General features: G+C 48.1%; 1 protein-coding gene across 1 annotated transcript in view; it reads right to left on the bottom strand.

The window, feature by feature from the left end:
- SYT13 (synaptotagmin 13) overlaps window positions 1–12,254 on the bottom strand; it is a gene marked incomplete at both ends in the record, with an annotated part of 36,685 nt that extends 24,431 nt beyond the window's left edge. The window contains one exon of the mRNA XM_082628828.1: window positions 12,075–12,254. Within this exon, the coding sequence (XP_082484954.1) occupies window positions 12,075–12,254 (180 nt within the window). The remainder of the gene's footprint in view (window positions 1–12,074) is intronic.
- Window positions 12,255–12,623: the final 369 nt, after the last annotated feature.

Below are 12,623 nucleotides of genomic sequence, written 5' to 3'. Positions count from 1 at the left end.
CTAGACAGGGTGGATGGTTCCATGATAAATTCAGGATCTCCAACCTTAAACTCAGTCCTCTCCAGAAATCCTACTGTTTCCCTAACTCCTCCCTCAAGCCCACATTTTAGAATTTCTCTCTCTCCTCTGACTTCCTTCATAGAGAAAAAGGAAACCAAGAGAACAGAAGCCCCTTAGTGTCCTGTTAACAGACACAGCGAGCTGCCCTTCTTCTCCAGACAGGTGCTGTGCTTGTCCCTGTTCTGTGATGCTGCAGGAGGTGTCTCCCACTCTCCCTCCCTCCAGGACCAGTCCTTCCATCCGAGCCTTGTGCCCCATCTGCCCGTGTGGGAGCCTTACACTGTTTTTTTTTTTTTAATCTCTCTCTCCCTCTCTCTTGAACTTTCATCCTTCTCTTTCAGCTGGCTCCTTCCCATTCAGCTTTCAACTGTGCTCAATATTCCTTTGACATCTTATCCCCTGCTCAGCCCCAGCCCTAGCCCTCTCCACCCCTTTGCAGTCATGCATCTCAAAAGAACTGCCTATACTCAATGCTGTTCTCATTCCTCACTTTCCAGCCACTCTACAACACTTTCCCAGAGGCCCCGTCAGCCCACTGAAGGTCACTGTTGGTCTCCAAGGTCACTGGTAACCTTCACTGTCTCATTCCTATGGGTTTTTTCAGTCTTACCTTACTTGACTTCTCAGTGACTCCCTTCTTCTTCAAAAGTTTTTCTCTTGTTATTGTTATTATTTTGATATCACATTCTCCAGTTTTTCTCCTTCCTCTCTGGCCACCCCTCCTTGTCTCATGAAATGTTGGCGTCCTCGGTACTTGTTCTTAGGCCCTCTTCCCTCTCATTCTGCGCTCTTCCCAGGTGGTCTCAGCCATGCTCATGGCTGTGGTTGCTATTCCCCAATATATATCACAGCCAGACCGTGAGCTCCAGACCTGTGGAACCACCAGCACAATTGACATCTTCATGGAGATAAGGTCAAAGGCTCCTCACACTTGTCCTGCACAAAGGTGAACTCATGACTTGAAATCCATGGCCTCATCCTTGTTTCATTGATTGCAACCACCATCCTAAGTGAAACACTTAGCATCGTCCCTAACTCCTCTCTCTTCCTGAAGCCCACACCCAACCCACAGGCAAAGCCAGTCAATTTATTTTCTAAACACCTCTCCAAACTACTGCCGCCATCATAGTGGCTCAAGCCATCATGGTCTCTTTTCAGGGTTTCCTTGGTATCCCCAGTTCTACGCTTTCCCCACCCAAAAGGATGTTTTCACGGCCTAAATCTGACCACGTCACATCTTGCTTAAGACCTTTCAGTAGCTTCATTTGCTCTTGGGATAAAGAGCCAAATACTAATGGTGGCCCAGAAGGCCCGGTGTGGTGCTCTCTGGCCTGACCCACCTCGCTTGCTTGCAGTCACTCCCTCCTGTGCCCTCTGTGCTCTACCCACTTTGGCCTTCTTTCAGTCCCTCCTAAGTGATATTTCTTCTTTCCACGGGGCCTTTGCACATGCCCTATGCCTAGAAGACTTCAAACGCTCATCCCCAATACCTTTACCTAGTAAATGGCACTAACTAAATGTTACAGGGGTGTGTAAGACAGTCCATCTGGTGTATGGAAGAAAATTACAGAATCTCATTTTATAATTTATTTTTGCATTATTGTTTTAAAAGGTCTATGTTTGTGCATGTTTTATTATGGACACAGTATATTAGTAGAGCAATATGTATACATAATATGAAGCCTACATATGCTTCACAAAGAATTAAATATACATGTATAAGGGGTACAAGCTCAAAATGTTTTTACTGAAGGGAGTCTCCAAATATGCTAAGATTGGAGCACTAGTGAGTTATCACTTCTTGAGAGAACTCTTGCTTTCCTTACCACACCTAATACAGTTAGATTTATATTCATTTGTACGATGGTGTAATGAAGATCTCTACCTGTAGAACATGAGCTGCAGGAGGTCAGGGATGTTGTCTGGCCAGTCACTGCGGTGTCTCTATTGCTAACTCAGTGTCTTGCACATGATAGGGCATCAAGAAATATTTTTTGAATGAATGAATATCCTAGAAGTGTAATGTTCATGCCCACCCTTCCCATCCCAACAGAGGGCTTTCATTTTTCACATCTGGAATACTTTTTATGAAATCTCTCTTTCCTATGTAATGAACACACAGACAAGTCATTGCCTTGGTAAAGGATAAATAAGAAAAGGATTCAGAGATACTTAAAATATACTCTGAGTAGTGACTGGTGCTGACAGTGTTGGGTGCTTTCAAAAGCGTTATCTCAATTAGTCTTTAGAACCTTATTGTTGTCACCTCTGTTTTGTCGATGAGGAAAGTGAGATTTGAATGGCCAAGGTCATTTAGCTGGAGAATGCTGGAGGTTGAATTCACATTCAGGTTTGGGGTCTAAGTCTAATTTGCTTCCTGTTATATCTCAGTGGCTTGATCCTGAAATGAACATTTTCATTCTAAGAGGTAATTTCCTCTTTTGAGTCGTCTCAAAAAACTATATTGTTCTTACCTAAAACTAATACTGGTGGGTATCCAAAAACAAGCCCAGGTCTACCATGTAGTGGTTACCAACGGGATACCTATGCTCCTGTTCATTCCTTGCTCCCGTTCATTCCTTTCCGTCCTTTGGTCCTTTGTCTCTGCAAGTTTTGTAATGAGGCTGTCACACAAAGGGCGACAGTCCTGTTGCTACTTAAAGGATCCATTGCAAAGTAAGAGATGGGCTTATTAGATGATGCATTTGCAGGGAATGTGCCAAAATGCCCTGAGACCACGTTGACATTTTCCTATGGAGTTTCGTCTCTTGAGGTACCATCACTGCCTTCACCGTATGTACATCTCTCTGGTATTCTTGCCCTTTCTTTGTGAACAGACTGTGCTGGAAATAAAAACGCATTCTAAGATGCTTGGGGAGTGCACTGTGAGAAAGGGTGGAGGGGAGGCGGGATGTGAAACACGGAATGAGCTTAGAGCTCTCCGAAATTATTCTAAGCTTCATTCTGCAGCTGTTTCCAGCAAGTCTTCTAGTTGCCCAACCAAACTGCTCTTCCCCAACTTTCTCTTCATCTTCAAATGCACTCCTCTCCAAAACATCATTCTTTTTTCTTTTTTTGGCCGCACTGCATGGGATCTCAGTTCCCCGACCAGGGATTGAACCCGCGCATGGCGGTGAAATTGCTGAATCCTAACCACTAGACCACCAGGGAACTCACCAAAACATCATTCTTAATTCTGTTTGAAAAGCAAAGTCTTCACTCTCCGGCCTCAGTAACTTACATCCCTCTCATCAGGCCACTCTTAACAGCAAATCCCAAACTACGTGGTTTATAATGATTTTCCAAGTAAAACGTGGTCCCCCCAGGGCATTATCTCATTCATCTTTGCAACGGGAGATTTTTTAAACTGTCTCCAATGTCAGCTGCGTGAACAGAGGCTAGAAGGGAGGGAAACCAATACAAAGTGAAGCCACCACGCCCTCCAGGCTTGTCTTGATCCCATAAGGTGTCACTGAAGCTGAGCACAGAGATTCTTCCACAAGCTCAGCACCTTCCCCGGCATTTCTGTGCTTGTGATTTTTATTCTGGCTGCAAGCAGAGGCGGTGGCCCCATGAATCTCCTCCCCATTCATCTATCCATCCGTCCAATGACTCATGCAGTCATTCAACATTTCTCCTCACCTCTCTTGCTCTCTGCAAAGCCTGCTCAGTTTTTCTACGAAGGAAAAGTATGTCTTGGATTTAATGAGTGGAGGGTGGAGGGAGTCAATGAAATATGTCAAGGTACCCTAGGGTCTCTGCCAGATGGACTAAGACTCAGTTTCACAGATTTTCCATTGGCTGTTCCTCCCCTTTCTCTCATTCATATATGCATATGTGCATATTCACATTTACACATGCATATGCACATATTAATACATGCAACCACCCCTCATTATTTGACTCTAATCTGCTCATGGAAACGTGCTGGCTAGTGAATTTCAGAGAGCAGTAACTTGTATTCCACTATTTTAAATGGGGAAAATTATAATGCATTCCAAGTCCACCCAAAAACCTCAATCAGCTTCCCAAAATATCACTGTGTATTGCTGTAATGCTCTTAAACACCATGTAAAACTCTCCCAGGAATGTGCTATAATATGAATCAATTAAAACACCCTTTGTTTAATTAGCACTTAGGGAACTCCTTGGTGGGAAAGTTTGTGTGTGTGCAGTGAATGGATACGGTAGGGGATCAAGGCTCCTCCTCCTGGCATCACACTGCCCTGATGATGCCAACGTGAGGAAATAATGTTGAAAAGTAGTAAATAGCACCTCAATTGGACCTGGGTTTGTAGGGCCCCCAGGAAACTAGGTGAAGCAGATTGGGACCCATGAGGGACTAAAGCTTGGGGCAAAGAATGAGGAAGGTGACAGTGATAACATGCATCATATTTAAAGGATGGAGTAGCAGGTGCAAATTTGCTGGGAGAGCAGGGGAGCCAGCACCGCTGCACACTCCACTCCTCTTGTGAGACTCAGGAACCATGACATGATTTTACGGGTGTGCCCATGTGGATTCGCTGTAATTGGCATTCAATACAGAGTAGAAATGCTCATCGAAAACGTGCAAGATACTGATGAAGATTTTAAAAATAAGAGTTTGGATTTTTTAAAAAAATTAAAAGCCTAGAAAGTACTTCACACCCACTAGGATGACTATAATAAAGAACAAAAAATAACAACAAAAAATGGGAAAATAATAAGTGTTGGCAAAGATGTGAAGAAACTGGAACTCTCATGCCTTGCTGGTGGGAATGTAAAAGGTGCAGTTGCTGCGGAAAGCAATTGGAGGTTCCTCAAAAAGTTAAACATAGAATTATCATAGGACCCAGCAATTCCACTCCTAAGTATATACTTGAAAGCACTGAAAACAGGTACGCAAACAAATACTTGTACAGGAATGTACATAGCAGCCCTATTCCAATAACCAAAAAGGTAGAGTCAACCCAAATGTTCATCAACAAATGAACGGATAAACAAAGTGAGGCATGTACATATAATGGGTTATTATTCAGCCATAAAGAGAAATAAACTCCTCATACACGTTACAACATGAGTGAATCTTGAAAACACTATGCTAAGTGAAAGAAGCCAGGCACAAAATGTCACCGATTTTAAAATTCCAAATATATGAAACGTCCAGAAGAGGCAAATCCATAAAGACAGAAAACAGATTGGTGGTTTCCAGAGGCTGAAGGCAGAGAGAGAGAGAGGAATAGTGTCTGCTTAATGGGGATGGAGTTTTCTTCAGGGGGAGTAAAAATGTCTTAGAACTAGATGGAGGTAGTGAGTGTCCAACATTGTGAATGTACTAGATGCTACTGATTCAGATACTTAAAAATGGTTAACTTTATGTGAATTTCACCTTAACTTTAAAAAGCTTTGAAAATAACTGTAGCCTTCACACTGTCAGTACATAGGTCAGTGTCCCTCACGTAGGCCTTAATAAATGTTTGATACATAAATGAATAAAGGAATGGAGGAACCTGCCCATGGTCTGCAATACCCTGCTTGCCCAGGCTCCTGTCCACCTCCCAGCCTCATCATACACTGAGCATCCTTTCTCTCTGCTCTCCAGGCACACTGACTTTTCCCTGGGCCCTCCTAAGTGCTAGGCTGTCTCCTGTCCCAGGACCTTTGCACGGCCTCATTCCTATCTGAAACCCCTCACACCCCTCCCCATTGCCCTGGTTAACTTCCCCTCCTATGCCAGCTCTCAGCTTGGCCATCACTCCCTCCAGGAAAGCCTTCCCTGACCTGTTCACCTGGATCAGTTCCACCTTACCCTCTCATAGCACCAGAACTTTCTCTTTAGGTCACTTGCCACCATCACACATTTTCATTGATCTGTGCTCTTCTTCTGCTAACTCTGGTTTCCCCCATTACAATGTAAGTTTCATAAAGGCTGAGAAAGGTCACTGTGTCATTGAGGAGGGGGCGGTTCCTGTATCCCCAGCCCCAGCACAGTACCTGGCACAGGTCTGCACTCAATAAACATAATTGAGAGAGATAGGAGGAAGGAATAGATATAGCTTTTTCATCTGTTTTCCTTTAGAAATCTCCTAACTAACTCATGATTTCTTAACAAATTGGCTATAGGGGGCCCTTTGTATGCACATGTGTGTTGATTCAGACACGTACATTCAGAATCCCTAGTTCTCTTTTTTTATTAAAGCTTTTTTAAAAAAATTAATTTATTTTATTTTATTTATTTTTGGCTGTGTTGGGTCTTCATTGCTGTGCACGGCCTTTCTCTAGTTGCAGCGAGAGGGGGCTACTCTTCGTTGCGGTGCTCAGACTTCTCGTAGCTGTGGCTTCTCTTGTTGCGGAGCACGGGCTCTAGGCACGCAGGCCTTAGTAGTTGTGGTTTGCTGGCTCAGTAGTTGTGGCTCGCGGCCTCTAGAGAGCAGCCTCTGTAGTTGTGGCGCACGGACTTAGTTGCTCCGCGGCATATGGGATCTTCCCAGACCAGGGCTTGAACCCATGTCCCCTGCATTGGCAGGTGGATTCTTAACTACTGTGCCACCAGGGAAGTCCAAGAATCCCTTAGTTCTTAAAACCTGTTTCTGTGAAGTTCTTCTCCTCCATCCTCAAAGCAGGGTTTCCCAATGTTAGCAGAAATAAGCTCCGGATGTAGTGAAGGCAGTAACATCAAGGAACAAGTCAGAGATGAGCTGTTACTGGTTTTGGGGAAATTGTAGATCAATAGCATGGACAGTGCAGGGATCATCCACACATATTCTGATTTCTCTCTCTGGTCTCTGACTCTGGGACGGTCAGTCACTCTTTAACTTGTCTCCTTTTCTTTGTCTTCTGGGTCTGCTGCTTCCCCAACCTGCCAGTCTCTCCCCTTCCTTCTGCCTTCAACTTAAGTCCCTCTGATTTCTCGTCCAGGTGTTTCTTCCATTGTGCTCTGATGGGCTCTCTATTCCTCTTCTTGTACCCCAGATAATCCGGGCTAGTATCTGAAAATCTAAAAATGTCAAAAGATGCAGCAGTACTTTCCGCTGGAATTAACAAAAGGTGCTGGTGAACTGTCAATCACATGAAGAGAAGAGCCATGAACATGAATTATCTACATGCTGAACCAGAGGAGAAACTAGAGAGGGAAAAAGATGTGACGGGTCTGGGACCTGCCACCAGGAAGGGATTGATGGACACAGACCAAAAGTCCACATTATGTATGTTTCAAAGGGCCAAGCGTTTCCAATGGGTGTGCGCTCATCTCCTTGAAATAATCTATGCTAATTTCTTGATGCAAAATTCATACTGTCTTCCCTGTTGCTAAGTGACCAGCCCAAACATGTTTACTGTGTAAATTTCTCTGGAGGGCCCAGGGCTGCACCCAGTGATTGAAGCATGGTAGAAGCAAGAGGGAGCAAAGACATCCAAAACTTTGGGAAAGGTTTCTGCAAATCTTTGACCTGCAAAGATTCATATATTGTAGACACTTTTACGCCATATCTGGGGAAACTCAGTGGCTCAAGTAAAATTTTGACTAGTTTTTTCTGCTAATCTTCAGCCTAGTGGTCAGACGTGTGGGCTCTGGAACCAGAATTCCTAAATTTGATTCCCAGCTCTGCCACTAAGTTACTCAGGTACTCTGTGTTTTACTTTTCCCATGTGTAAAACATAAGTAGGGCTTCCCTGGCGGCGCAGTGGTTGAGAGTCCGCCTGCCGATGCAGGGGACATGGGTTCGTGCCCCGGTCCGGGAGGATCCCACATGCCGTGGAGCGGCTGGGCCCGTGAGCCATGGCCGCTGGGCCTGTGTGTCCGGAGCCTGTGCTCCGCAATGGGAGAGGCCACAACAGTGGGGGGCCCGCGTACCACAAAAAAAAAAAAGCCACTTCCCTTCTCAACTCTGCTGGAAGGAGGGTAGGATTTTATAGTTTGGTAGTAAGTAGCATTGGGAGCTAGGAGCTTTTGACCACATAACTTCAAGGGGACAGCAGCAGGGTTACTCTGGGAACTCAGAGACTCATTTGAGAAGATTCATGTAAGCAAGGTAAGCACCAGAGGGGAAGAAAGATCAGACCTGAAACGAAAGCTTTCTGAAAACAGGACTGAAACTCGTGCTAAAGTGTCAGGGCACTGAGCCGTGGGAAAGGGCAGTTCCCCTTACTTGCCCTGTAGTTATTTAGGTTTGCCAAAAGGAGGCCTTCCTCTGCAAGGACCCAGAAATGCTGTGAGTGACAGCCTGTGCAGACAAGCATGAAAAGGAAATTCTGGGGGAAGGAACCAGTGGGTCTGGCTGCCTCTTGCTAAGAGATGCGGCAGCAGCGGTGAAGTGACGATGATTACAGACACACACACACACACACACACACACACACAACCCGTGTCTGTCTCTCTGCTCTGTCTCCTGGCTCAAGCATCCAGTAACCACTGCATAATAACTGAGCTTTGAAAGCTGGGCTGACCGCAGGGAGGGAGGTCCCAGGTGATGCTGCCAAATCACAAGGACAGTGTAGTGAAACTGAATCCCCCTCCTCCCTGGAAAGGCTGCACGCAGGTGAGGGTGAGGGATTGTGTAAGAAGGCAGGATAAAGGGTTCACAGTGTATGTTTCAGAAAAGTCAAGAAAAATTATGAATTGAAGCTAGCTGGAGGCACGAACGGCGGTGACTGAGGGTTAGCACCCTCTGCCCCTCCCACATGGTGGAGCTGCTGGATGGATTCCTTCAGCTGTCTGGAGAAGAATGTCTGAAAAGCAGCAAATAAAAGACATAGGACTACAACAGTACATCTAATAAAATCAATCGAGGAAATGGTTGTATGTGTGCCTCTTATTCTTTCATTAAATAATAGGATCTAGCAGGGGATTTAATAAGTACATAATTTAGAATTAGAGAGGAGCATAAATGTTATGGTAAAGCATCTGCAACAGCTGTGATGTGCTCTGAAACTATCTGTGATTTCCCTTGAGGACCAAGTCACAGATATTGCTAATGCTCCTGTGGTGTGTTGTTTATACTCCTACTTACAGAAAATGCTAAGTTTCATGTAGAAGTTAATGAAAAGAAAGATACAATTTTTTTCTCTCCAAGACCAAGAACCCCTTACAGTTTAGCTACAGACTCCTTGTTGGGGTCTGTGAACCTCAGGTTAAGAACCCTCAGGGAAAGCTTCAAAGTTCTTTTCAAAATCGCTACAATTCATGACCAGAAACTGGATTCCCAGGCATGGCCAACAAATCCAAGGAATTTTTCCAGCAACCACAATCAGCGACTTATAGAGACATGGGCGGTCACTCTATATCCCAGAGAAATCCCAGTTCTCAGTGGCTACAGGAATCTAGAACCCTCTTCCCCAGCCCCCATGCCCTCTCTGTTTAAGGAACATCTTCAGAGAGCCTTCCTTACCTGACTCTCCTTCTCTTTGTCAACATGTGCCACGCCCATCACCCTGCTGCCATCTGCCACCCCTAATACCCACCTCCTTTACTTTTTTTGAAATGTCAACATAGTGTCTTTTCTCTGTGTACTCTATCTGGGTCAGCAGCTGAATCAGTCTGAGAACAATGGGAGCCAAAACGGCATTGTGAGATCTCAGTTTCATCACATTCACACCTACAGATTCAGCCCCAGGGGCCCAAATCCTTGTCACTGAGGGAACCAAGTGAGGGATGTGAATGGATGGGTCTCACATATCAACAAATGTTTATTGTGTCCCTACGAGCTAGCCCTGGGTTGCACAGTGGTTGCAAAATGCATCCACATTTTAAGAAATAACTCAACGGCTGGGCACTGGGATGCCTTTATTTGTCAACAATTGCTTATTGGGCACCTACTAGGTTCCAGACACTGAGTAGGTGCTGGGAATAAATATTGTACAAGTGAACAGATACGAAAAATCACATCCAACTGTCCCAAGTGCTACAAAAGAATTGGGAAGGTATGGAGAACATATGGGCGGGAGGGCTTTGTTACATGGGGCCGTAGACAAAATCCTCCCTGAGGAGGTAAAATTCTAACAGAAAGAGACCTAAAGGATGAGAAGGAGCCATCTGTGTGAAAAGCCAGAGGAAAATGGGAAGGGTTGATGTCTTCAAGAAGGATCAAAAAATCCAGGGAAGCTGAGGCGGCCCATGATGCGGGCAACTGGCATGAGCTTGGCTGGAGAGGTAAACAACTGCCACATCAAGCAGGTGAGGAAGTAGAGTGGAGTGGCTAACAGCACGGACTCCAGAGCCAGACCAACTTGGCTAGAATCCGGCTCTAAAACTTCTCGAGCTGTGTGGCCTTGGGCAAGTCACTCACCCTCTCCTTAGCTTTTTCAGCTTTAAGTTGGGCTCATCGTATATGTCCTTCATTGAGTTGCTAAATGCATTAAGTGTAAAGCACTTAGAATGGAGCCTGGCACAGAGTACGTGCCAGGCTCCAGTTTGCTGTGTTCGTTCCAAGCTCAGTGAGAAGTTGTGGAGGATTTTAAGCCAGGGAGACACATGATCTTGTTTGTCTTTAACAGATCATTGGCCATTGCGCCATTGCGTGGACTACTGGTCCTCAGTAAGACAAAGAGTTGGAAGGGGCCCTGGAGGTCACTTACACCAACACTGTCCCCAGCGGTTCTCTCTGGGAAGGGGAGGAGACGGTGCCTGAAGAGCCACCACTGTGAAAGGCAGACGAATGGCTGTCCCTGAAGCGTGCCGGATGGGAAGGAGGTTGAGGACCCAACGTCTAGAGAAGAGCTCATCCAACACCCCCTCCTCCGCCCTGTGCCCGCCTGGAGTGGGTAGCCCACTACTCCCATTTCAGATGGTTCTGGGTCCCACATCCCACTGCCCAGTTGGCTCCTGTTCTTGCCGGTGTCAATGTCACTTTTCTCGGATTGTAAGTGGGTCAAGGACAGCAGCCATTTCCTTCCATTCTCAGTGACTGACACAGGCCCCGAGCCACTGGGTCTGAGCTTTTGAATAATTAATTGGCAAAAGGAAGGTGGAATCACAGCTTTATAGTGCCTCCCCTGGAACTCTAAGCTCTGGAAGGAATCTAGAGGGCCTTGGGAAGTCATTAAGTCACCCCGTGCCCCAGGGCCTGCCTTCCTCCAGTCTTTTCAGCCAGACTTCCTCCCGGGTCTCCAGAGGACATTTTGCACTCGCCCCCTTGGGAATGTGTCCTGGAGATCACAGCCCATGTAGCGCAGTCCTTCCAAACCTTTCCCAGACCCCTTCTGCTGCTCTGTACAATGGGGACACCACCCATTTCCTGCCCAGAGAGTCTCTGGGGACAAGCTGAGGCATGGGACAAAAGCTCTCCTGTCTCCAGGGGCATCTCCAGACACACCTTCGGGGAGGTCTCAGCTACTCGCTCAGTCTGGCTGGAGCTGAGAGCTGCTAGGACAGGGTGAGGGTCCTCCAGGCCCCTCCATATTCATCTGCCTCTCCAGACCCCAGGCACACCCAACCCAACTGCCCCTCCCCAGCTCCCACTGCAGCGACAGCGGCCACCTCCTCTCTGGATTGTGGTGGATTTCCCCCTTCTCGACTCTGTCAATGCTCTCCCTGTGCCAGCCCGCACCTGCCCCCCTGTCCTCCCTCTCACAAGACCCCCTTCTTCTTCCCCCCAATTCGAGCTTCTCATTCTGCACATTCCCTTCTCAGTCTCCCCTAACCCTCACAGCCCGCTCCCCCGGCCCCCTCACAGCGTCCTGGTCTTATCACTCCTCCCAGATCCCCACGCTCGCCTCCCAGCCCCCAGCTCCCCTCCCAGCCCCATTCCCATCCAAGCCCGCTTTCCCATTCCCTCCCATGCCCGCCCCTTTAGCGTTCGCTGTCCCGGTTCCTCTCCTGTCCCCCCCCATACCCTTCATTATCCTCCCCGACCCCTCCTCCACCCCCAGGCCTTCAGCATCCCCCCCACCAGGGTCCCCGAGCACGTCCGCCGTCCCCACACCCCGCCATGCTCTATCGCGCAAAGAAGAACGCCGACCATTCCCTGCCACCCACTCCCGCGCCGCTGCCCGGGAGACCCCACCCGGCCCGGGGAGACCAAGGCGCCGCCCCCGCTCACCTGCTGGGACCGGAGCACGCCGGGCTTCGCCTTCTCCGGATCGGGGTCCAGGTCCCGCTGCAGCACCCCCTTCTTGGGATGCATGTGCCGGCACAGGCAGGTGACCCCGCACAGCGCGAGGATGCTGGTGGCCGTGCCCAGCGTGGCGCCCAGCGCGATCACGGGCACCGACAGCACCATGGTGCCCGCTCCCCGCGCGGGGCTCTGTCCCGCCGCCGCGCACCTCCCGGGCCTGGGATCCGGGCGCGCCAGCCGCTCTCCAGCCGCTGGAGGGGCGGGGAGGGAGGGCGGCTCGAGGACGTCAGAGCAGGAGGCTGCACCCGGAGCGAGCTGGTGCGCCCGCACTCAGCTCCGCGTCAACCAGCGTCCCTCCCCTCCAGCATGTGACCGGACCCCCCGACCCTAACCGGAGCCGGAGCCGTTCTGGTGGAAGGAACGTGAGGGTCGTCTCGGGCCATCCTTCACGCTTTACGTAGAAGGACACTTGGGTCCCAGAAGGGCAGGAGCTGGCCAAGGTCACACTGTGCGTTAGGTTAGCAGGGAAACCGG

Source organism: Mesoplodon mirus, assembly GCF_964341445.2.
Source record: "Mesoplodon mirus genome assembly, chromosome: 7".
NCBI lineage: Eukaryota > Metazoa > Chordata > Mammalia > Artiodactyla > Ziphiidae > Mesoplodon > Mesoplodon mirus.
This window is presented reverse-complemented; position numbering and strand designations above follow the sequence as displayed.